Source organism: Carettochelys insculpta, chromosome 22, assembly GCF_033958435.1.
Source record: "Carettochelys insculpta isolate YL-2023 chromosome 22, ASM3395843v1, whole genome shotgun sequence".
NCBI classification, from domain to species: domain Eukaryota; kingdom Metazoa; phylum Chordata; order Testudines; family Carettochelyidae; genus Carettochelys; species Carettochelys insculpta.
Genome location: NC_134158.1, coordinates 4,566,042 through 4,591,942, shown reverse-complemented (window position 1 = coordinate 4,591,942; position 25,901 = coordinate 4,566,042). Strand labels below are relative to the sequence as shown.

The following is a 25,901-nucleotide window of genomic DNA, read 5'->3' as shown; positions in this document are numbered from 1 at the left end:
AAAAGTAGTCAAGTAGCATAAGAACATAAGAATGGCCATACTGGGTCAGACCAAAGGTCCATCCAGCCCAGCACCCCATCTGCCGAGGGTGGCCAATGCCAGGTGCCCCAGAGAAGGAGAACAGAAGACAATGATCAAGTGATTTATCTCCTGCCATCCATCTCCTGCCTTTGTTCTGAAGGCCAGGGCACCATACTTTATCCCTGGCTGATAGCCATTTATGGACCTAACCTGCAAAAATTTATCAAGCTCTTTTTTAAACCCTAATAGAGTCCTGGCCTTCACAGCCTCCTCGGGCAAGGAGTTCCACAGGTTGACTGTGCGCTGTGTGAAGAAAAATTTCCTTTTATTAGTTTTGAACCTACTACCCATCAATTTCATTTGGTGTCCCCTAGTTCTTGTATTATGGGAAAAGGTAAATAATTTTTCTATATTCACTTTCTCCACACCATTCATGATTTTATATACCTCTATCATATCGCCCCTCAATCGCCTTTTTTCCAAACTGAAAAGTCCCAGTCTCTCTAGCCTCTCCCCATATCGGACCCGTTCCAAGCCCCTAATCATCTTAGTCGCCCTTTTCTGAACCTTTTCTAATGCCAATATATCTTTTTTGAGGTGAGGAGACCACATCTGCACGCAGTACTCGAGATGTGGGCGTACCATAGTTTTATATAGGGGAAGTAGGATATCTTTTGTCTTATTATCGATCCCTTTTTTAATAATTCCTAACATCCTATTTGCCTTACTAACTGCCGCTGCACACTGCGTGGATGTCTTCAGAGAACTATCCACTATAACTCCAAGATCCCTTTCCTGATCTGTCATAGCTAAATTTGACCCCATCATGTAGTACGTGTAATTTGGGTTATTTTTTCCAACATGCATTACCTTACACTTACCCACATTAAATTTCATTTGCCATTTTGCTGCCCAATCACTCAGTTTGCTGAGATCTTTTTGTAGTTCTTCACAATCCCTTTTGCTTTTGACTGTCCTGAACAACTTGGTGTCATCTGCAAACTTTGCCACCTCACTGCTTACCTCATTTTCTAGATCATTGATGAACAAGTTGAACAGGATTGGTCCCAGGACTGACGCCTGGGGAACACCACTAGTTACCCTCCTCCATTGTGAAAATTTACCATTTATTCCCACCCTTTGTTTTCTGTCTTTTAACCAATTCCCGATCCATGAAAGGACCTTTCCTCCTATCCCATGACCGCCTAATTTACATAAAAGCCTTTGGTGTGGGACCGTGTCAAAGGCTTTCTGGAAATCTAGGTATATTATGTCCACTGGGTGCCCCTTGTCCGCATGTTTATTAACCCCTTCAAAGAATTCTAATAGATTAGTTAGACACGACTTCCCTCTGCAGAAACCATGCTGACTTTTGCCCAACAATTTGTGCTCTTCTATGTGCCTTGCAATTTTACTCTTTACTAGTGTTTCTACTAATTTGCCTGGTACTGATGTTAAACTTATTGGTCTATAATTGCCAGGATCTCCTCTAGAGCCTTTTTTAAATATTGGTGTTATATTGGCCGTCTTCCAGTCATTTGGTACCAAAGTGGATTTAAAGGATAGGTTACAAACCACTGTTAATAACTCCGCAATGATGTGTTATGAATGTGTTATAAATAATAATGTACCTACAATCTAAATACTATTCAAATACCTTTGTGACTGTAGTGCCAGTTCCAAGCCTCAAAATCAGAACACGAATAACAAAAAATCCTCACAGCATTATTTTTCTAAATCTCTCATGATTGTTTTTGGGCCTGATTTGTGGCTTTTGAACCACCGGGGATGGCAATGCCAGAGTGGTGTAAATAAAGGGACCTGGGTGAGAATGAGAATCCAGCCTGTTGTCGTTCAAATTGGCAGTGTCCCTTTAACATGGTGGCCAGGTTTGCAGTCAGTGAGGGTGTGTCTACGCAGCAAACTTATTGAGGAATAACAGCCACTCTTCCCAAATAACTTTGCGAGTGTCTACACAGCAAAACCACTATTGCAAAATTATTTCGAAATAGCGAAGGGCTTATTTCAAATTTGGTCAAACTCATTCCATGAAGAACAGGGCCCATTCCAAACTAGGGGCTGTGTAAACAGGACGACGGTCTATTTCAAAATGAGCTACTATGGAATATTTATTCTGAAATAACTTTGCTGTGTAGACGTGGTATTTCAGATTAGAGCCCCGGGAAGCTGTGCTTTCAGGGACTCTAATCCACAAGAGGCTCTACTGTGTGTGGAGACACTATTTGGGAATAAGTTTTGCTTATTTTCCCTGCAGCATGGAGGCGTTATTCTGAATATTTCTGGAAGGAATGTGCCAGCAGGAACTCAATGCTGCTGAAGGGTGGGAGGAATGTGTCTCCCAGAGATTATTTGCATGAGAATGCAAAGGGGTGCATATGTGATACCTGGCAAACAAAGAGTGATGGGTATCAATGAAGCAATGAGATTTTGTCTATTGTAAACACATTGTTGTAGAATCACAATTTATGCGAACACTCAGTATGAGAATTGTGAAATCTCACCAATTTTCCAAGTCGTTGGGGGGGGCGGGCAGGGCAGTCGATATAACTGCAAAAGACATGGATTACACAGAGCTCCCTGGTTTGAAATATTATAAAGCAAATATGCAGGGGGTGGGGCGTATGGTTTGAACCAGGTAGCTGAGTGCCGTGGCCCTACCTATTCCTTGGTCCTATAGCTCTAAGTTTGGTCTGAGTAGTCCTCTCCTGTGTTAAAAGATAGTGCTGCATAAGAGTATTTTTGTGAGACTCCACTTTGGTGGCTATCCAGAGCTGAAACTACAGGGGGGCAGCTGAGGCCACCAAGTGCTGAAATTACAGGGTTTTGCCTCAGGCCAGACCCACCATGGCACTGGATGGTGTGACCGGCGAGCAGCTGGTAGGAGGAGCAGTGTATGGCAGGACTGGCGGGTGGCCGGGAGGAGGAGCAGCGGATGGACAGAAGGCACGACCCATGGACGGCTGGTAGGAGGAAGCAGAACGCCGGACGGGCGCAAAGGTGGCCTTGTCTCAGGTTCCGTGAGGGAAAGCATCAGCGTGAGGTGTCAGTGCCCACAGGGACTGGACCAAGTTGTAAGTGGGGCATTTGAAGTGGGGGTAGGGAGAAAGTTGGGTGTGTGGATTGGCTGGTCACAGTACTGGACTGGAGAGCCTGAGAGGCCAAGGACACTGCTCAATGCATCTGAGCTGGGACAGTTACTTGAGAACTGGTTATGAACTCTGGGTGTGGGATTTTCCCAAGCTTATGCTAATTGACTTTTCTGCCTCTTTTATTGAAAGTCCATTTCTGCACTCAGACTTTGTGCTTGCGAGGGGGGAAGCGTTGCCTCTCCGAGGCCCCCAGGGGTGTGTGACATTCCCAGGCTACTGGCTGGGGGCTTGACCTGGTTCTGTGTGAGATGGATGAAAGGAACCTCTCGATGTTGAACCCGGCCCTGGTTGCTGCCAATTCCTTCCGGCAGAAGGGTAACAACAATAATACAAACATCTGAGCCGAATAAAGAGATTCAGCGAATCACCAGACACCTCCCTTGGCCTAGCTGGCAGAAGATTTGGTACAAGCAGAGAAGAGCGATTGCAATCATATTTTGCATGTTCATTTTACACTCCAGTAATGCCCCACCTCAGCACAGGGACGTGCTGGTCTGTTCGCTGTTGGGGCTGGAGGGGCTCATCTCTCTCCCCCTCCTGTCCCTGGGGCTTTAGGAGGGGCCCTGAGGGGCAGATGTGGGGCTGGGCAGGGGCAGAACTAACAGCCAGGCCGCTGCAGGGGCAGGACACAATTAATTAATGAGGGTCACCAGAGGGTGGGGTGGGGAGCTGGATGCGATTTGTACCGATCTGTGTCCTAAGATCTCACTGGGGTCTGTCAGGTATTTCCAGTAAATAAAGCAGGAAAGACAATTCTGATGTGTTTTGTCCTTTTTCATTTCCCGGCATCAGTTCCTGGGGGCAGAGTGGAGAGTTTGGTTCCCTGCTCAGTGGGGTCCCTCCAGCCCCCCACTGAGACTGAGGCTAGAGAGGCTGATTTCAGGGACACAGTTGGAGCTGGGAGCTATGGTGCCACACCCCCAGCCAGGGCCGGATTCTCCCCCCAGGGACAGAGCCCGGCGGGAAAGTGAAGATCGGGGCCTCGGCACCAGCATCGATAAATGTCACCTGCCCCCGGTCACAGTCCAGACACACCCGGATCCTGCGGGGAGCCCGGCTAAGGGTCAGGGGGGTCTCAGGGGAGGTGAGAGCCTGGAACTGACCATCCCACTTCTCCACAGCCCAGATCCCCCCCTCAGGGCTGAGGCTGATCCATCCCTTCCTCCTCACAGATTCTCTGGCCACCCCCACAGCCCAGAACAACCCATCCCCCACCTCCACCTCCCAGCAATGTCTCCCCGAGGTGAACCCCTCACAGCCCAGCACACAGAGCTCAGCGTCGAATCTCTCTGGGTTGTTGGGCAGGCGCTGTCGTGTATGTTCCCATCTCACACTTTTCCCACCCTCAGACAGGACGAGGTGGGGATGAGCGGTGTCTGGATCCAGAGTCACATTGGCTGCAGGGGAGAGAGAATCAGAGCGTGACGGGCAGAGCTCAGCCCTGGGGGAGGGTTTGATGGGGTCAGTGACAGAATCGGGCCCAGCTGGAGAGTGACTCAGGGAATCTCCTTCCCCCAGGCTGTGCCCGACAGCTCTGAGATCTCAGCCCAGGGCTGGGGAGAGTCACTCACAGGCAGGGACGGGTCAGGGACAGGGTGAAAGGATCGGCTGGGCCAGACCTGGGGCTCAGGATCTTTCCCCTCCTGCCCCCACCTCTCCCTGGGGAGGGACTAGAGACTGGGAGCCCCAGCAGATGGTCCAACTCAGTGACCATTGGCAGAGCTCCCCTCCTCCACACCTTAAATCTGAAAGGTTTGAAAACTAAAAGAAAATGTTACTGGAAACCACATTAACTGGTGCCCTTTTTTGTTAAAACTGAATGGAAATAGTTTATAGTGACAAAAAATAAATATACACATCGTGAAGTTTCCCTCTGTACTAAAAAATTTAATGGAAATATGTTAACAATCCTTTTTTAAAAAAATCCATCATAAAAATTAACAATCAAAACAACACTGTAATTTTGAAAAATACAATCATTTCAATAAAGCGTGAATCTTTTTCCTTCATTTTCAAACCAGCCCCAACTGACTTAAGAACCGAAGCAATGATGGATTAATCTGCTAGTCAATATATAAACAGGATGTGCGTAATATTGTAGATAGTGTAAGGGATAGTTAGAGCATCTCAGGGGAAATGCAGCACAGCCTGCCTATACCGCAGGAGGAGGCAAATGGGTAGTATTTCTTTCCATGTTTCTGTCATTTCTCACTCTAATGGTAACACAACACAATCCATCATTTACAGTCAAGCCCTGAGATACAATCACATCTGCTCTGATCCTACTGACAGAGACCGAAAACTCCAAAATCTGCCAAACATTCATAGACCTGAATTACCCACCAGGAGAAGTTTAAAAACAAATCAACAGGGCCAGACGAATACCCAGAAGCCAACTACCCCAAGACAGGCCCAAAAAAGCCAATAACAGAACATCACTGGTCATCACCTGCAGCCCCCAAGTCAAACCACTGCAACGCATCATTAAAGCCCTACAACCTATCCTAAATCATGATGCCACACTCCAGAAGGCTCTAGGTGACAGGCCTGTTCTTTCCTATAGCCAACCTCCCAACCTTATGAGAATTCTCACCAGCAACCACAGGCTAAACCACAATAATACTAATCCTGGAACTTTTCCTTGCAACAAGCCCTGTTGCCAACTTTGTCCACATAGCTATTCTGGACAAAGATACCATCACTGGACCAAACCACGTTAATTACAGAATCCTGGACACATTCTCCTGGCCCTCAACTATCATCATATATGCCATCATCTGCCAACAATGCCCACACACCCTGTATATAGGACAGACTGCAAACACTCTTCCACAAAGAATGAATGGACATAGAACAGACATCAAACAATTCCAAATACACAAACCTGTCAGCCAGCACTTTAATGGAGTGGGCCATCCTGTTTAAGACCTGAAAGTTTGTGTTCTATTGAAAAGGGACTTTAACAAGTGTCTACAGAGAGAATGCTCAGAACTAACATTCATATTCAAATTTGAAACATTAACCCATGTTTTGAAGAGGGACAGCAATTACCTGACCCATTATAAGGACTCTTTTACATACTTTGATGCTTTATTTAACTCTTAACTTCCCCACATCACACCCTCTGCCGTCCCTCTACTCTTCTGATTTGCCAACCTTGATAACAATTTTTCTGATTTGTCAACGCTGATAACAATTTTTGGACCTCTGTGCTTTATATACTGAGTCTGTGCTCATAAGGCTCTGATCTGAAGAAGTAGGTCTGTCGCACAGAAGCTCATCACCTAATACATTATTTTGTTAGTCTTTAAAGTGCGACTAGACTGCTTTTTAGTATTGCTAGAATACAGACTAACATGGCTGCCACTCTGTGTCTGATGGTAACTGGAACTGCACAGCATCCTTTTGGAACAAATACGTTTTTTAATTAATCAACCTGAGTGGTGGACCTCAAGTTTGTACCAGTCTCACCCCACAATTAAATAGAAGCCAAACCTCATTGTGAACCAGTTGACCAGAGACTTTGGCATTTGGCACTGTTCCAGATGCTTAACTCGCTTTGCCCTCCGAGATCTCTTCTACGTACCTTTGAACTTGCTCAGAGTCTCGGAGAGAGCAACAGTTTTCATGGAGAAACCACTGACTTGTCCTTCCAGTTCAGGGGAAATCTCCTCTGGCGGCTGGAACTTCCCCTTCTCACACCTGGACAGAAACAACATCAGAATTTAGTGACTCGGTTCTTCAGTTCTTGCCAGTGAGTCGCTGCTCTGAGGGGCTGGGAGTTAGAATCCCTCTGCCTCTCCCAGCCTGAGAGCAGGTGCAGCACAGCCCAGGGCCCTGCAACATTCCCCTCGCAGGCCCCATTCAGATTCTAGAACTACGGCCTGGAGAGACCAGCTCTGGGGACAAAAGGGGAATTGCGTCTCCATGGCCCATTCACACCTTGGCCTCCAGGCTCTGAGGGACAGGATGCTGCCAGTGGAAGTGCTGTACAAATCTGCCCACTAGGAACTAGACTCAGACACCAATTCACCCAGTGCCCAGCAGTGACAAGCCGATGTTCCAGCCTCATAGTCCTGGGGCAGCCGGTCCCCCAGGGAGGTGACACCTCTAGGGAATACTTGAGGTCAGACTTTGCCATTGAGGGGATAATTGGAAAGTCTGTGCAAGGGTGAGACCCTCAGGCTGGAGGTGATCAGGGAAATTTGTAGCTTAGATGGGACCTTCCCCTAACATCTCACCATAGAGTCCTGGGGAGATTCAGTGGTAACACCACCTCCAAGATATTTCCCAACACTGAGAGGTGTGAGGGGGACGGAGAGCCACGTACCTGCTCAAGGTGCTTCTGACGTCCTACAAGGGAAGGAGAGAAAAGAATCTTAGTCCCACACAACACGCACAGGGGATCCCAGGGAAGGGAGTTTGCAAATCTAGGGAAGAGGGGCCCTGCCCTGGCCCCAGGGCCTTGGATTCCCTGAGCTCATGGGGCTTTGCCATCTCTAATATCTCTGTGTCTGTAACTCAAGACCTCAGACTGCTGGACCCCAGAGCTTATGATTCAGGAGCCTCCCTTCCCTGTGAGGGGAGCTGGGATGTTTGTAGCCATAGGCACCAGCTTCCACTTCTCCCAGGGGATGCAGAACCCCACTCCCACTCCACCCCCTCCGGCAATGCCACTCTTTGCCCCACCTCTTCCTGCCCCCACACTTCCCCTTCCCCACCTGTGCCCATCCCCTCCCTCCAGCACACCCTGGACCTGATCCTTTCCTCCCCACAGCTGACTGTGGCAGGCAGGACGTGCAGGGAGAAGTGGAGGAGCTGTGGCTGGTGGGTGCAAAGCAACAACTTATTTTTTTCTCTGGGATCTCCAGCCCTGGGGCACACACAGAGTCTCTGTGTCTCCCTCAGTCTCACCTGCAGGAATTCACTCGCTGGCTTCTGACACTTCCCCTCCAGCTCACCCATCAGCTCACTGAGACGGGAAATCTGCGCAGAGAGTTCACTGACACTGTCATTCTGGGTCCTCACAATCTCCTCCTCCAGCTTCTCCAGCCGGGCCAGCAGGAGTCGCTCTTGTTCCTCCAGGAACTGCCGCAGCTGCTGGAATTCCCACACGATTTTCTGCCTCTCCCTTTGTGTCTGTCTCTGTAGGAAGACAGGGGAAGGGCTGGTCAGGGCCATGGGTGGGGCCTGGGGCCTTGTCATGGGGAGCTGAGTGCGCAGTAGGGAGAATGTCTTTGAAAAACCCAATATCTGACTTTTGACTCTGTTCTGTGCACACAAGGCAGAAGAGTCTCTCTGAGTTTCCCCCTTTGTCCCCTGTTATCTCTGAAAGGGAGGTTACCAAGGTTGCCAGTTAGCACATTCTGTCATTCATGGCCTCTGGGAGTTCAGACTCCGAGCAGCAGGAGGCCGGGCTCAGCACCGCACTGACAGAGATGCAAGTGGAGGAAAAAGAAGGAAGTGAACAGACACAGCAGGCAGCGCTTCTTGGGGACAGTGAGTTCCCTTGGGGAGGATTTGTGGGAAAGCCACAAGGGATAGATACTAACTCATCCCCTGCAATGGAAGCTTAGGGCTTGTCTTCCCATGGCTTTAACCCAGCAATCCCCTACCACAGAGACACTCACTATCCCTCCTTCACCAAGGCCCCACAGGAGTCTGCCTCCAAACAGACCTCCCTCTGCCAGCCCTGGTGGTTCATAACTATCGGCACCTACCAGGTACTCCTGGGTTTTCCCCTCTCCAGTCACTTTCAGTCCCAGCAGCTTTTCTCTCTCTTCTCTCAGAGTCTTCAAACGGTCCTGGATTTTTTCCTGTGGAAATAGAAAGGATTTGGGAGGTTTTACTTTGGGTTGAGCGCTGGGTATTTCTCTCCACCAAGATAACTCAAGATAACTTTTAGTTTTATTTGCTTGATGACATCGAGACTCCCCGGGAGAGGACACGTTATTAATGCAGACCCAAGGCTGGTCACAGCCAGACGTGATACTAATTCACATTAGGGCTTTTTAGTAATTTGTGGGAGATCTGGATTCTGCCCAAGCTTTGTGGGTACTTGCGAATTGCGGAGAGGTGCAGCACATTCCAGGGCACTGGAGTCACATGGGGGTGAATCAGCTGCTCCATCTGAGCCCTGTTGTGGGTGGGCTGAGGGCACCTGAGGCCCACACAGCGTTCAGCCCAGTGACCTCCTCTAGTGCCGGCCGCAGCATCTGAGTTTAATCCCTCGTGGAGCTGCGCAGGAGTTCAGCCTCCCAGTGGGAACCTCCTCTCCCTGCTGGGCCTGGGGCCTTCAGCAGCGCGTCTTTCCCTCGCAACGGCTGCTTCTCTTCACTGCTCAGTGCTGGTGAGATGGGCCTCATAGCGTCACAGCTGCCTTTATCGCAGGTAAAATCTTTACGTCGAAAAGAATCTCATCCCAGCCTGGGTCTCCAGTAACGTTCTCTGTGTTTCTTAGGACTTGTCTACACTGGTTTTGGTTTTGTTTTGTTTTCCCAGAAAAGCCCCTTTATAGGTGGGGGGCAGATCCCACAAACCCTTGTGCCCACGCTGCAAACCTTGCTAGTCTGGTCTAACAGGGCATTTAACTCAAAACAGTAACTCCCCCAAAACAAACAACTTCCACTGACCTCCTCCCCCTTTCGAATTTGAAACTGACTCAGTGTGTATGAAGGAGAGGAAATTAAGACTTAATTGGCCTCTTGGGAGACATCCCATCCTAGCTCTTATGTCAAATCTGGGCGCTCTAGTGTGAATGCTCCAGATTGAAATGCTCTGGCAGTGTGAGCGCTCGTCTCAGAAATAACTTATTTACCTGTTAGAACATTGAGAAAAGTTATTTCTGAAAAACCTGCAGTGCGGACACAGCCTTAGGGCAGGTCTACACGGGTCACAGAAGGGATGATCTTCTGGGGCGCTGTTTTGCACCTGCGTGAAATGGCTCATTCTGGGGTTTAGGTTGCCCCCAGAACTCCTTGCAAACCACAAAGATTAAGGACTGCCGACCGGAGGAGCGCTCCCATCAACATTCGGCAGTGAGAACAGGGACCAAAGTCGACAGCTGCAAAATCAATTTTAGGTTTGCAATTGGTGTAACTAAAGTTGTGTAACAGCAGTCAACATTCCCAGTAAGAGCAGACGTAGCCGCAGGGGATGTCAGGCTATTTCGAAGGCAGGCTAGAAGCAAAAAGTGAAGCTGGCTAAAACACTGGGCTGAAAAACACCTATTGCTAACATGGACTCCCTTTCTCCCCACTCCACCCCAACAGGCATCCGTTAAGCATCCCCCCAAAATGGAGGCCTGCACCAGGTGGCACAGTTACATGTCTTTAAACCAGCCACCTCCCAGACCTACAGAACAACAAGCCATTTACTAGCCCTCAGGTTAATTGCTCAGTCATGAGGAAAACTAACCCCAGAATCTCCAGCAATGGCTGTTATTAGCACCTCTAACTCTAAACAAGCACACACGGCGTATTTCCAACTACTCACAACAATTACACACTCAGCAGGTTTGAACATTAAATGTAACCGGTTACAAACCATCTTTTGTTCAAAGTATCTCTAAGTTATACAGATTTACAGTCACAGCCCATTTTCCATACAGCACAGGGGGGAGGGGTGTCCCTCACAAGACAAACTTAAAAACTTTCTTTGTTGCCTTTTTGCCAGGCTGGAGCATCACTAATTTGTACAGCAACTTTCAGGCCCTGCAGGCTGCACACACTGGAATGGTGCCATTGACTTGTCAGTAAAACGCAAAGTTATCACCCATCAGCCTGGACAGCAGCTCTGTACCTTGTACTCCTGGGCAGCCTCCTGGATGGGAACCACAGTGTGAGCGCGGTGAGCCCGGGACTCTCTGCAGATCACACAGATGGGGGTTTGATCCTCTTCACAGAACAGCTTCAGAGCCTCCTGGTGCTCCCCACACACCCCGTCCCCTCCTGCTCCCTTCGCTGCCTGCAAACTCAGCCGTTTGGCTATTTCTGTAACATTGGCCAGCTGCCTGTTGGGCCGGAGGCTTCTCTGCTGCACAGTCTCTCTGCACTGAGGGCAGGAGGCGGCTGGGTCGGGTCCCTCCCAGTACTGGCTGATGCAGGCTCGGCAGAAGTTGTGCCCACACTGCAGAGTGACCGGGGCTGTGAAATACTCCAGACAGACGGGACATGTGGCTTCTTCCTGGAGACTTTGCAGGGGGCTCCCTGCAGCCATGGCTCCCTCTGGGCTGGGAACAGGGTGAGTTTCACTTCCCTGAGCTCAGGAACAGGCTCATGCGCTGCAGCGAGTGGGTGTTTCCCTGCCTGGATCTGACTCAGGCTGTTTGCTGGGCTGGGAGGAGCTCACGGAAACACCGGGGCCCTGGGACTCCCACGAGCTCATTGACTGGCCTAAGCGCTCATGGGCCGCCGGAGAACAAACAAACTCTGTTTATCTTCCAGGTGCCGCAGCCTCTGAAACAGACTAACAGGCCCCAACTGAAGTCAGAGCCCTGGAGGCTGTTGCGGGAAAGGGGCCACTCGGGCCAGTTTCAGGTGTGGGGAGTCACTGCCAGGGGTGCTGGTGCCTGTGGGGGAGGGCGCAGGGAGGCCACCCAGAGGGGCCGGGAGGGGCCGGGGACACCCACTTGGCAGTTAAAGTTGTGGTGTGGGCAGCGCGTCTCTGGAGTGCTCCCTCCCCGCACCTGTGCTCACAGAGGCTCCCCCGGACGTCAGCCTCCCCCTGTGGCGCAGGGCAGGGGCCGGGGCCGTGTGTCTAAGGGGGCCGCCAGTCTGGCAGAATTCACGGCTCTGCTTGGAGGGGGACACGGGTGTTTCTTTGTCAGCATTTCTCATTATTTCGCGGTGAAATGTTCTCAGCTGCACAGAATAAAGGGCCCTAAGTGGTTTTTAAAGATTTTTTCCCTCCCTTTCACAGTTGTGGGAAATACCTGGGGGCTCAGACAATCGGGCATCAGGGAATTGTCGTTCAGTGACCGGAGACCCGGAGATGCAGAAAGTTTCTCTCTCCGTTTGATCCAACATTTCAAGAGCACGTGTCCTTTTCTAGGTAGTGCTGGGGCTTTAGTGGGGGGCTTTTAGATGTTCACCGTTTTTCAAAAATAATCAGGAGGTTTACTTTTTTTTTTTTTTACTTGGCAATTACAACATTGGCAGCCACAAAGAAGTCCTTAAGGAGCACCACGTGGCTCCGGAGCCACAAGTAGCAGATTCCTGCCCTGGGGAAAGGAGATTCCCTGAGCAACCCCACCCTCAGCCAGGACTGCAACTCTTCTTCTGTGAGCTTCTAATTTCAATGACTGGGTGGGATTCATGGAGGGGCAGAGATGTTGCAATGCAGAGCATCACCTGGTCAAATATGTAGGTGCCTGGATAATCACAAGAACACCACGACCCTGAAGCGTAATAGCTCACACATTTATTAATCGGGGTACATTTGTTGGATTTCTAGCTTGCAAGAGGAGTTGGCCTGTTTTCCCTAGTTACCCCATTTTAGGCTGTTTTGGTCTATTTTAGCAGTAATGCAAATGGCCTGCAGAGCTCACACTCTAGCTGCGTCTACACGTGCACGCTACTTCGAAGTAGCGGCAGTAACTTCGAAATAGCGCCCGTCGCGGCTACACGTGTTGGGCGCTATTTCGAAGTTGAAATCGACGTTAGGCTGCGAGACGTCGAAGTCGCTAACCCCATGAGGGGATGGGAATAGCGCCCTACTTCGACGTTCAACATCGAAGTAGGGACGTGTAGACGATCCGCGTCCCGCAACATCGAAATAGCGGGGTCCTCCATGGCGGCCATCAGCTGGGGGGTTGAGAGATACTCTCTCTCCAGCCCTTGCGGGGCTCTGTGGTCACCGTGTGCAGCAGCCCTTAGCCCAGGGCTTCTGGCTGCTGCTGCTGCAGCTGGGGGTCCGTGCTGCATATACAGGGTCTGCAACTAGTTGTTGGCTCTGTGTATCTTGCACTGTTTAATGAAAGTGTGTCTGGGAGGGGCCCTTTAAGGGAGCGACTTGCTGTTGAGTCCGCCCCGTGACCCTGTCTGCAGCTGTGCCTGGCTCCCTTATTTCGATGTGTGCTACTTTGGCATGTAGACGTTCCCTCGCTGCGCCTATTTCGATGTCGGGCTGCGCAACGTCGAAGTTGAACATCGACGTTGCCGGCCCTGGAGGACGTGTAGACGTTATTCATCGAAATAGCCTATTTCGATGTCGCAACATCGAAATAAGCTACTTCGATGTAGGGTGCACGTGTAGACGTAGCCTCTGTGTCCATGTTAGGTAGGTGTTACTATTGTAGGCAGACACTTACGAATATGGATTTAAATAAGTGTATAAATAGCCTGTTAGGTGAGTATAAAAATATCTGGATCTCATGTTCCAGCTTTGCTCTTGTAACCGCACACTGAGGTATATTGGTGGCCCTTATCTTGTGAAGCCTCAGCAGGTGCCCAACAATATCATGGCCCAGGTACATCCGTTCTCTTGTTTACCAAAAAGTAGTGGCAAAGGTCACCAGGTGGCATCTCCCCGGTGCTCATTCTTAGAATTTGCCCCTGAAGCTGCGACGTAGCCCTTTGTGCAGGAGTCTGCAACCGAAATAGCAACAAGAGCCATTGTTTTCAAATTCAGCTCCAAAAGCCAAACTTCAAAAGCCGCAACGCACGTGAATACAAGACAGTCCTTAATAGATATGTACAAATAGTAAATAACATCCAATGGTACTTTGTGTAATCCCTGTTTTAAGAACAGCACAACGCAATGATTTTTACCGGTTAGAAAGTTGTTACCCCATTACCTGTGTTTGCAGCAGAGTAGCCCTGAGAAACTCCAGCTCAGATCTGGGCTCCACACAACACACGCTGAGGGACATCCTGGCCCTGAGGGGTTTGGTTAAAATGGAGAAGACAAAGGGTAAGAAGGGAAACTGAGGCACAAAGCAAGGCAGTGAGTTACTGAGGGTTACCCAGCATGTCAGTGGCTGAGGTCATCATAGAAGCCAAATATGCCTTGTCCTGTCAGGGCCCTACCCTCTAGATCATGCTGCCTGCTAAGCAGCAGCACCACTGCCCCCATGAAAGAGTGTGTCCGCTGGGGGGAAGTGCTGTGATAAAGGCCCCATGTCCGGCAGGGAGAGGAGGTCCCACTGGGATGCAGAACTCCTGGGCAGCTCCGCGAGGGGTTAGACATCGATGCTGCGGCCGACACTAGAGGAGGTCACGGAGCTGAACACTGTGTGGACGCTAATGCTTTGTGGCCCCCCACAACAGGGCTCCAGACAGCGCAGGTCCCTGCCAGGTACCACTGGGATCAGCCTGGAGCGTAGCAAAGCTAACCCCAGGCGGGAGCTGCCCCCTGCAAGGCTGAGCTGTGCTAGTGTGTACGTGGGCAGGGACAGGCCAAAGTGATTCCCTTAGTCCCACCAGGCAGCCTTTGGACAGCGCCGGGGCGCACTGCTTCCGGGTCCGTCACCTGGGCCTGCGACAGTGGGTACATTGCCATTGAAAGAGCCCCTCATTTCAGCCAACCCCAGCTGCTCTCATCCAGACAGCCCGTCCAGTCAGGAACAAGTCGTCCTGGGGCCCCTTAGAGACTCACAGAGGCTTTGGAGCATGAGCGTTCGTGGAGGCATCTGGGGAAGCGGGTCTTTGCCCACGAAAGCTCATGCTCCAAAATCTCTCTTAGTCTACAAGGGGCCCCAGGACTTCTTGTTCTCGAAGACACAGACTAACACGGCTGCCTCTCTGGTACTTGTCCAATCACGGTGGCCACTGACCTGTCCCCACGGCTCAGGACATCCCCACTCTGCATCCCTGGGCCTGCTCCCACCAGAGCCAAATCTCCCAGGGGGACCAGCCTTCAAGGGACACTTAAAACTTTAAATGTTGCTGCTGCTGGGTCCTGCTGGTGAGGGGGAGACAGCCCCATGCAGCCCTACGGCCTCGCTCAGCCCAGCGGGGGACACATTCCCAGTCCGGCAGGGCTGGGGAGTGCTGCTGGGGGCGGCGTGTGGGAGACGGGGTCTCAGAGGGGCTGTGGGGAGATCTGGGCAGTGAGGGGTGGGGCGGTCGGGGGCACACTGGGCAGTATGTGGGGGTGTTCGAGGGAAGGCTCAGGAGTTTGATGTGGATGCGGGTGAGTGTGTTAAACACCCTTCTCCTGGGCAAGCAAAACCGTTCCTCCAATTGAGTGTGTCCCCTGTGGCTGACCCCGAATGGCCCCTCCCTCTGCCTCATCCCCTAACGAGGGACAGTACCAGGGAGGTCGCCGTGTGAGTCTCTATTCCAGCAACACACGCCTGCCAGCAGGGAGCGCTTTAAAGACTGAAAAACTGATGTGTTAGGTGATGAGCTTCCCTGGGACGGACCCACTTCTGCAGGTCTCTGTCTCACACATACCTGTGTCCAGCTCTGTCTCTGCATCCCACAGTGAGGAGCGGTGAGTGGGATTCACACCAGAATTCGGTGTGTTAGGGGTTAATTTACGCTGTGGGGGAGGGGAAGAGAATCAGTAACCAACAGTCAGTGGAATAAAACACCCCGTGCTGGGACCGGGGACGTCGCAGTGGGCAGGAAGCCCAGCCCCAGCCCAGCGCCCTGCACACCCCACACGCTCAGCCCCCGGCTGGAGAGCTCTGCCCTCGGGCAGCGCCGGGTGGCGTCCGTCAGGGCGGCGGGTGCTCAGGACCTGCGGCCGTTGGCCTGCGGGGAGGCCTCGTGGGGCGCTGAGGAGTCCCTGGGCGGTGGGAGCTGAGGGAGGCAGCGGGGCAGGGGTGCGGATGGGGCGTGAGGGGACAGACGGGCGGGTGGGAGGACGATCTCCTCCTTCCCCTCCCTTGGCAGGCAGCAGCCGGCCGGCGCTGGGCAGCGTGACGCCCGCGCTGGCTCTGCCCTGGGCCAGACGGCGCTGCTGCTGTGGGGGTGGGGGCAGAGCCGGGCAGCCGCCCTGGGACGTCCGTCCGTCCGTCCCCGGCTCTGACAGACGCCTGGGGGGGGGGACCTGCCCCTGGCGCCCTGGGGGGCAAACAGCTCTGAGGGGATGGAACGCTGAGGGAAAAGGGCGGGAAAAACCGGTTAGTTCCGGCTCCAGCCGCCAGCGCCCGACCCCCCCCCCCGCACAGCTGCGCCCAGGGGGGTCCCAGTCAGGTGCTCCGACTCCATTGGGAGTGCGACAACCCAGTGACCACAACCACAGATGAGGCCACGGACACGTGTTCAACACAACCCCCCAGCGGGTGTGTCCGCAGCGCACGGGGAGCCCAGTGACAGAGAGGAAGCCCCGCTCGTCTCTACACTGTCAAAACAAAAAGCAGCCAAGTCGCACTTCACCTTCTCTGAGGGACCTGAGGGTTGGGATTTGTGCCTCGAGTCCTTTCACCTTCTCGTCTAAAATGGCTCCCAGCTCCCCCTGGGCCAGAGAAAATCCTCTCTCTCATTCGGGAGGAAGACAAACACGGCACATGCCACGCAGGTCGCAACACCAGAGCTCTCCCCAGCCGCGTCACTCCCCATTGCTCCCTTGACAGAGATCCCTTATTTGTTTCCAGTGCCGCCTTGGAGGGCACAAGAGAAACCCCGTACGAGAAAGGTGAGAACAGGTGTGTGGCTCCTCCCAAAGGCGAGCTGCCCGCGAGCTGCTCCTGTTCGCTGCTCCTCACAGGAGTCGCTGGGGCCGCCTTCTTTCGGGGCTGCGAGCTGGCTAGGCCCGGCTGAGTTGTGAATGAAAAGCCCCGGGCAGCGCGGAACAGCCCACGTCCTGCGTCCCTCTCCCCGTGGCCAGCCCGGCCCCTCTGCGCACCCCTGCGGCAGACGGCGGTGGAGAGGCAGCTGGTGGCGTGGGAGTTCCTGGCTGAACAAGAGCGCCTCCTGCTGGCCCGGCTGGGAGAGCGGGCCCAGGAGATCGGGCCGAGGGGGGAGGAAAATGCCACCCAGCTGGGGGAGAAGATTTCCCGGACTGGCGCCCTCAACACACAGCTGGAGGGGGCGTGTCAGCAGCCGGCGCTGGAGCTGCTGCAGGGCAGAGGGCGCTGGACGTGCCCAGGGCCCTATTAAGGAGGGGATTGAGGTGCCTGAAGCTCCAGGCCCAGAACAATTCAGACAGAATTTTTTGAGAGACGTTTTGAAGCACATGCTCCAAAATCTCTGTTAGTCTCTAAGGGGCCACCAAGTCCTGGTGCCTTTGGCCTGGTGCACCTATGACACAGGCCTCACAGTCTTCAAAAAGCTTTTCCCGGAGGCAGTGCTCGAGGACAGCACAAACAGCATCGCGTACAATCGAACGCAGACCTTTTTTACACTGACGACGTGGGACTGGCTCAGCCACTTCCATACCAAGCCTCTTCCTAAATTCCTCACCGCCGTCGTCCTTGGCATTATCTTCAGTGGTTTGTATCGGTGCTGAGCAAAACCAAGGTGGGCCCGTTTCATCTTCGTTCTCTGACACAACGTCGTCCTGGGGCTCTGGGTCCTCAAGGAAGGCCCCGTCGAGCTCTGGAGAGATTCCCAGAAAGAAAATAATGCAAGATCCTGGGGTCGTTTTAGGTTTTCACAAAATCCCATCACACCCCCCCCCCACCTCGTTCATTCGTCTCTTACCTCGTTGGCTTCTTTTCCGTTCTCCTTGTCCGACTCCTGCGAGCTGCGGCCGCCTTCCTCCGGAGGGGTGGACAGAGAGAGGCCGTCTACCTTGTCGGGCCGCCTCGAGAGCGGATGGGTTTCGGGGTCGGGTTCCGGTGTCTCCGTCAACAAGTGTTGGGCCAAAGGGCTCCCCTCGGAGCTGCCGCGGATGCGGCGCTTTCTCCACGTGCGGCGGAGACCCGTCGGCACATGAACAACGTCCGAACTCCTGGCAGGGCTGGTGAAAGTGTCCCTCTTCCCGCTCAGCCTTTGCACAGGTCTGAAACACGCGCTCTTGGAGCCAGATGGCCTCTTTGTGGGGGTAGCGCTGCGCTCCGATTGGTAGAGGGTGGCGGGGCGAGTCCTTCGAGGGGTCGCATGACACCCTTTCCTTCCAGTCACGTGTCTCACTTGACTCGGCTGTACAACTACCCCACAAAGGGCACGTTTTCCGGTGACAAGGGGCGGGCCTAAAAAGATTGGGGTGGAACTTCTGTTTGGAGAAGGGAGGGTCGAAAGGGTTAAGGGGGTGGGAGGTCTGGTGAAAGAGGTGGGCGGAGCTAAAAGGGCTGGGGCGTGACTGAAGGGAAAAGGGGGTGTGGCTAAAGTTTGATTCTGGTAGGCCACAGCCCCCGGAAGTGACACGACAGGGTAGGACTTCCAATGACAGGTGGGTGGAGCTGAAATGGCTGGGACGGCACTTCTGGCGAAAGGGGCGGGGCTAAAGGGAAAGAGGGCGTGGCTAAAGTTTGATTGATGGTAGACCCCTTGTACTACTCAGGGCTTTGCAGCAGGGCACCTGGCTCACACCAGACTGGCGGGTGCCGGGCGGGGGATGCATTGTGGGCGGGGGTCTGGATCAGGCAAGGCTGGAAGGCGGGGGGGGCGGGGGCTGCGGGTCAGATCACGCTGTGCGGCGCGGGGGGGGGGGGGGGGAATGTCTGGGTCACACCAGGGGCTGGGAGGGTCTGGTCAGCCCGGGCGGCTGCTTCGGTGGCTTCAGCTCCCTGCCGGCAGTGACCACCTGCGGCCGCCAGGGGGCGCGCTAAAGCCGCCCGCGGCCGCGGGCTCCCCCGAGCCGAGGTTCGAGCCCGGCGCCCTCCGCCGCTGCCGCGCTGGGGCCGCCCCTGCAGCTCCCGCGCGCCTGGGGGAGCGGGACGCGAAGGGGACGTGCCCCGCCCCGCCCCGCCCCGCCCCGCCCGGCTGCTGCTCCGGGAGTAACGGGGCTCCCCGGCCAGCCCCTCCCGGGGCGCTGAGCTCACGGGGCGTTGGCCGCTGTGCGGGGAGCTCGGCGCTGGGCTGTGCCGGGGCCGGGCCTCCCGGCGGGGGCGAGGAGCTGGGGCTGCTCCCGGGGGTGGGGGACACGTGGCGCCGCTTAGCCCCGCTGGGGGTGAACGCTGCTGTCGGAGGTCACCTGGGGCGACGTTCCCTGCAAGCAGGGCGCTGCGGGACCCAACTGGCCCGAGCCTGCCGCGGTCAGGGGAAAGGCGCCCCAGCCTGGCAGGGACCTGCTGCAGCTGGGGAACCCCCCGGCCCAGGGGAGCCCCCGCCAGCCCCAGACCCACTGAGGGCAGGGGAGGGATGTCGATCTCCCAGCCCAGCCCCACGTGGCGCCACCCCTGCCTCAGCCTGGGGGCTGTGGCGGGGGGAGAGCTGGGGTGGGGTCCTCTCTGCTGTAGCCCGGAGCCAGCCGGCACCCGAAGCCCTTCAGACCTGGCTCCACCCCAGAGCCCGCACGCCCAGACAGCACCCTCACCCCCAACCCTCTGCACCAGCCCTGAGCCCCCCTCCCACACACCGAACCCCTTGACCTCACCCCCCCCACGCTTTGTCAAACTACTGATATGGAGGGGACGTGTCACATTTCACATGAGGGGTGCACGGAACAAATTCATTCCACAGGTGCCTGGGAAAAGTTAACGGGAAGGCTGAGTCTCAGCCCGGGTTTTACAGAGGAAGCACCAACTCAGCTGGGCCAACATCCCAGCCTTGTTCCCAAGGGGTGACCAACAGCTGGGGGGAGCGGGGGCGGGGAGCGGGACAAGCGGCAGCAGAGCGCATGAGAGAGGGGACTTGCATTTCGCTCAGGGTTAATACCCCCTTGGGACTGCCCTGCAGTGCACTGTAAGAACAACAAGTCCTGGGGCACCTCAGAGACTAACATTCTGGCGCATAAGCTCTCGTGGGCAAAGCCCCGCTTCATCCCAGAGTGCGCCAGCCTTTCTAGGTGGCAATGCGCCCACTGCTCGCCTTTTCCCTCTCACTCTACAGGCTCGTCTTCTATTGGCCCAGCCTGCTAGTGCTGACTGAGGACTGTTTCTCACTGCCTCTCTCCTTCTCTAGAGTTGCCCACTGCTCACCTTGTAATGATCCGCAGCGCGAAGGGTCTGTCCTGATCGCTTCCTGGAACGTCTGGTGACAGTCTCGCATACGTACAGCATCCATTCTCACTGACACAACAAGGAGCTTTCATTAGCACAGATACAATCAGTACTGAGACTGAACAGCAAGTTAATTTCAAAACCATCACACTGAATTCAATGTCAGATCCAGGTGAACATTACACAGAACTGAAAGAGTTTTAGACTACAGGGGTGCAGCTTGCTTGCTTTTAGGCCCTTTTAGGCCCCATGGAAAAACTGCCAACTGTCTTCAGTTGCGTCTCCTCTTTGTCTTAAACCTGCACAATCAAAACGTTTCAATCTGTTCTTAATGGTTAACCAAACCAGGTCTCGCCAGGGGGGCTGGAACAATATTTATCATGGGAGTGCTGATGAAGGGGAGTTGCAGCCCTCTGCTTTCACCAGCCCTGGAGGCCTGCTGACCTAGAGCAGACCTGCCTCTTACAAACACTTGGATTCTTTTCTCTGCAAAATAAAGAGCAGTCTATGAGCATTTTAAAGGCTAACAAAATAATTTATTAAGGGGTGAGCTTTTCTGGAATAGACCTACATCTTCAGACCATAAGACTCAATATTTAAGGCACAGACAACCAAAAGTAGTCATCAAGGTTGACAAATCAGAAAAATCGGAATCAAAGTGGGCACATCAGAAGAGCGGTAGGAAGGGGAGAAATCAAGAGTCACATAAAACAAAGTGGCTATGTCTACACTAGCCCAAAACTTCAAAATGTCCATGCAAATCGCCATTTTGAAGATTACGAATGAGACTCTCTTTGGAATGCGGGGGGGCGGGGTGGGGGGCAGCACTTGGAAATTGCAGCGGCTCGCGCTGCGCAGCTGCTCCAGATGTGGAAATCCCCTTATTTGAATTTGCTGATAGGAATAAGGGGATTTCGAAGTTGCCGGGGTTCTGTTGAAAAGGACCCCCATCTAGACCGGCGCTGCAATTCCAAAGTGCCCCAGCCACGCACTTGCTAATGAGGTGCTAAATATGCACTTAACTGCTTTTACAGATGATAAATAGTAAAACAAAAAGCAGTCAAGTAGCACTTTAAAGACTAGCAAAATGGTTTATTAGGTGAGCTTTCCTGGGACAGACCCACTTCTTCAGACCATAGCCAGACCAGAACAGACTCAAGATTTAAGGCACAGAGAACCAAAACGGTAAGCAAGGAGGACAAATCGGAAAAAGATAATCAAGGTGAGCAAATCAGAGAGCGGAGGGGTGGCGCGGGGGGAAGGCCAAGAATTAGATTGAGCCAAGTATGCAGACAAGCCGCTATAGTGACTCAGAAAGTTCCCATCATGATTGAAACCATGTGTTAATGTGCCGAATTTGAATAGAAAAGCCAGTTCAGATGTTTCTCTTTCCAAAACGGAGCAAGAATTGCTTTTCTGTAACACACATCCCTTGAGGTCATCGACAGAATGCCCCATTCCATGAAAAGGTTGACTAACTGGTTTGTGGATCTGGAGCGTTTTGATGTCTGTTTTGTGCCCATTGACCCTTTGTCTAAGGGAGTTAGAAGTCCGTCCAATATACGAAGCACCTGGGCACTGTTGGCATATATGATGTTAGTAGAGGAGCATGACAAAGTGCCCGTGATTCTGTGAGTAACCTGATTAGGTCCAGTGATGGGATTTCCGGAGAAGATATGTGGAGAAAGCGAGCAGCGGGCTTTGTTGCAGGGAAAGGTTCCAGGACTGCTATTCCTGGGCTTATAGACTGTTCCTGTTAGTGAGAAACCTCGTAAGGTTGGGAGATTGTCTGAAACAACAAACAGGCATGTCACCCAGGAGCTTCTGTCATTATTCAAAATGTTAAACACGTATTTCAGCGTTTCCTGAGTAATTCTTAAAGCAGCCATTTATATAGTAACTTGAAAGATCACAGCAAATAAAAACACAACCTAGAAGCAAAACCGTCAATGATTCTTTGAATAAGTTTGCATATTAAGAACGCTGGTTTTGGTTCAGAAAAGCGAGACCTTCACACCCAAAATCTAATTTTTCACCAAACGCGTTTCCCTCAAAAGGGAAGTGCACCGCTCCTGGAAGCACTGCAATACCAGGTCGATGCATGGAGTGGATGGAGCAAGCCCCTAGTCCATATCCCTCTTCTAAAAATCCATTTAATAGAGAGTTCTCAGATAAAGAACATATCAGATATTAAATTGATAAGAACAGATACTACACTTGATCTGAGCCTATAAAAGGCCGAGAAGCGATACCATTTTCCAAAAATTTTACACAGCCCACCCATCTGGACACTTTTCAATGGCATGACGACTCACCCGAATGCAACACATGTGAGCATTGCAACAAGATCTTTACAGATGGGCAAGTACACCTGGCTCTCTTCATCCTGCAGCTCCTTTCTAGCTGGTCAAAGCAAAACCTCTCCCACCAGAGAATTCAGCTTTAAAATGACTTCTTCCACCAGACCTGCGAGCTGCCTTTGTGGTGGCTGTTTCGCTCCCTAAGCGATCACCTAATCTGCATGAAGCCTGTCCCCTCGCTGCAGCATGCTGACGCCATCGAGCTGTTAACCCTGGATGGACTGCAGAACCAAAACAAAAAGCAGTCAAGTAGCACTGTAAAGACTAGCAAAAGAATTTGGAAACCTTCTGTTCATGCCACATGCCTGCCAGAAGGGCCGGGTTCAACTCTTGTGGGGTTTTCCTGTCAAGGATACAACCAACCAGCTCGAGCCCCCACCCAGTGGCCTGGGACAATTTCACCCCCATGCTGGGTGCCTGGAAGGCGGTTCTCCCCCCTCGCAAGCACACAGTCTGAGATAGAAAGGGCTTCTTTAAGGACCATTACCTACCCCAAGGTTACACTGACAGATGCAGTATATCTAAGCAAAGAAGAGACAAACCCCCTTTCCCCAGCTCCCATCCCCATATGCAGTAGAACCCAGTCTCTTGCTGGGGCTCTTGGCCCTTTACCCCATACACACAGTTACAGGGTGAACCTTCTGCAGCGCAGTCCCAAACCCAAAGCCCGCAGATACATTCATTACCAGGGCAGGACCAGCTGTCCACTTGTCTGCAGCCTCCCCTTGCTGCCACAAGCCACCCACCCTCATCTGATGGGCTTCTGACCAGCCTCCCACTGTCACCCACCACCACTCCTACCAGCCACCCACCATGGTTCCCAACCCCACTGCTTGGGCTCCCCCAAAGGCAGAACCCTCTGATTTTACCTCAGCATGGCCTCAGCTGCCACTTTGGCATTACAGCTCCTGGTATTTCTCAGAGAGGGTTTTACAAACACCCTCGTCACCACCTTTACCTTTCAACAGCAGGGAAGGACTAGCCAAGCCAGACTTAGAGCCGCACAGCCAAGGCACTGAGAAAAGTGACTTAACCACTGCACCGCCACCTTTTTTCTTACAAGTCTTTACACCAGGGAGCCCTGTGTAATCAATGTGTTATGCAGCTATGGCGACTGCCCTGTCCCCCACAACAACACACAGCTGGAGGGGACGTGTCAGCAGCCGGCGCTGGAGCTGCTGCAGGTGAGAGGGCGCTGGACGTGCCCAGGGCCCTATTAAGGAGGGGACTGAGGTGCCTGAAGCTCCAAGCCCAGAACAATTCAGACAGAATTTTTTGAGAGACATTTCGAGGGGTCGCATGACACCCTTTCCTTCCAGGCACGTGTCTCACTTGACCCCGATGTACTCCTACCCCCCAAGGGCACGTCTGCCGGTGACAGGGGGCGGGCCTAAAAAGGTTGGGGTAGAACTTCGGGTGACAGGAGGGAGGGTCGAAAGGGTTAAGGGGGTGGGACTTCTGGTGCAAGGGGTGGGCGGAGCTAAAAGGGCTGAGGCGTGGCTGAAGGGAAAAGGCGTTGTGGCGAAGGTTTGCTTTTGGTAGGCCACACCCCCGGAAGTGACGCGCCAGGGCCCGGCTGCCAAGGACAGGTGGGCAGAGCTGGGACGGAACAGCTGGGGAAAGGGGCGTGGCTCAAGGGCAAGAGGGCGTGGCTAAAGTTGGAGTGATGGCAGACCCCGGAAACTACTCAGGGCTTTGCAGCAGGGCACCTGGCTCACACCAGACTGGGGGGTGCCGGGGGAGGGGTGGATGCATTGTGGGCGGGGGTCTGGATCAGGCAAGGCTGGAAGGCGGTGGAGGGGCTCTGGGTCAGATCACGCTGGGGCGGGGGGCGGGAAATGTCTGGGTCACACCAGGTGCTGGGAGGGTCTGGTCAGCCCGGGCGGCTGCTTCGGTGGCTTCAGCTCCCTGCCGGCAGTGACCACCTGCCGCCGCCAGGGGGCGCGCTAAAGCCGCCCGCGGCCGCGGGCTCCCCCGAGCCGAGGTTCGAGCCCGGCGCCCTCCGCCGCTGCCGCGCTGGGGCCGCCCCTGCAGCTCCCGCGCGCCTGGGGGAGCGGGACGCGAAGGGGACGTGCCCCGCCCCGCCCCGCCCCGCCCGGCTGCTGCTCCGGGAGTAACGGGGCTCCCCGGCCAGCCCCTCCCGGGGCGCTGAGCTCATGGGGCGTTGGCCGCTGTGCGGGGAGCTCGGCGCTGGGCTGTGCCGGGGCCGGGCCTCCCGGCGGGGGCGAGGAGCTGGGGCTGCTCCCGGGGGTGGGGGACACGTGGCGCCGCTTAGCCCCGCTGGGGGTGAACGCTGCTCTCGGAGGTCACCTGGGGCGACGTCCCCTGCAAGCAGGGCGCTGCGGGACCCAACTGGCCCGAGCCTGCCGCGGTCAGGGGAAAGGCGCCCCAGCCTGGCAGGGACCTGCTGCAGCTGGGGAACCCCCCGGCCCAGGGGAGCCCCCGCCAGCCCCAGACCCACTGAGGGCAGGGGAGGGATGTCGATCTCCCAGCCCAGCCCCACGTGGCGCCTCCCCCTGCCTCAGCCTGGGGGCTGTGGCGGGGGGAGAGCTGGGGTGGGGTCCTCTCTGCTGTAGCCCGGAGCCAGCCGGCACCCGAAGCCCTTCAGACCTGGCTCCACCCCAGAGCCCGCACGCCCAGACAGCACCCTCACCCCCAACCCTCTGCACCAGCCCTGAGCCCCCCTCCCACACACCGAACCCCTTGACCTCACCCCCCCACGCTTTGTCAGACTACTGATATGGAGGGGACGTGTCACATTTCACATGAGGGGTGCACGGAACAAATTCATTCCACAGGTGCCTGGGAAAAGTTAACGGGAAGGCTGAGTCTCAGCCCGGGTTTTACAGAGGAAGCACCAACTCAGCTGGGCCAACATCCCAGCCTTGTTCCCAAGGGGTGACCAACAGCTGGGGGGAGCGGGGGCGGGGAGCGGGACAAGCAGCAGCAGAGCGCATGAGAGAGGGGACTTGCATTTCGCTCAGGGTTAATACCCCCTTGGGAATGCCCTGCAGTGCACTGTAAGAAAAACAAGTCCTGGGGCACCTCAGAGACTAACATTCTGGAGCATAAGCTCTCGTGGGCAAAGCCCCGCTTCATCCCAGAGTGCGCCAGCCTTTCTAGGTGGCAATGCGCCCACTGCTCGCCTTTTCCCTCTCACTCTACAGGCTCGTCTTCTATTGGCCCAGCCTGCTACTGCTGACTGAGGACTGTTTCTCACTGCCTCTCTCCTTCTCTAGAGTTGCCCACTGCTCACCTTGTAATGATCCGCAGCGCGAAGGGTCTGTCCTGATCGCTTCCTGGAACGTCTGGTGACAGTCTCGCATACGTACAGCATCCATTCTCACTCACACAACA

General features: G+C 54.0%; 2 protein-coding genes and 1 non-coding gene across 3 annotated transcripts in view; 1 reads left to right on the top strand and 2 right to left on the bottom strand.

Moving 5' to 3' along the window:
* Positions 1 to 25,901, top strand: part of LOC142024631 (uncharacterized) — a 72,932-nt gene that overhangs the window by 33,581 nt on the left and 13,450 nt on the right. Inside the window, 1 exon segment of the mRNA XM_075016772.1 lies at positions 20,381 to 20,397. Within this exon segment, the coding sequence (XP_074872873.1) occupies positions 20,381 to 20,397 (17 nt within the window).
* LOC142024878 (zinc finger protein RFP-like) lies at positions 3,513 to 11,408 on the bottom strand. The gene is made up of 6 exons (XM_075017184.1): positions 10,992 to 11,408; positions 8,912 to 9,007; positions 8,106 to 8,336; positions 7,522 to 7,544; positions 6,778 to 6,893; positions 3,513 to 4,588 (listed from the first exon to the last, which is right to left on the bottom strand). Exons 1-6 carry the CDS (start codon positions 11,406 to 11,408, stop codon positions 4,071 to 4,073), a joined length of 1,401 nt encoding a protein of 466 aa, XP_074873285.1. The 3' UTR covers positions 3,513 to 4,070.
* On the bottom strand, positions 22,241 to 22,434 carry LOC142025399 (U2 spliceosomal RNA). The gene has a single exon (XR_012648670.1). It is a non-coding gene; the product is annotated as a U2 spliceosomal RNA (small nuclear RNA).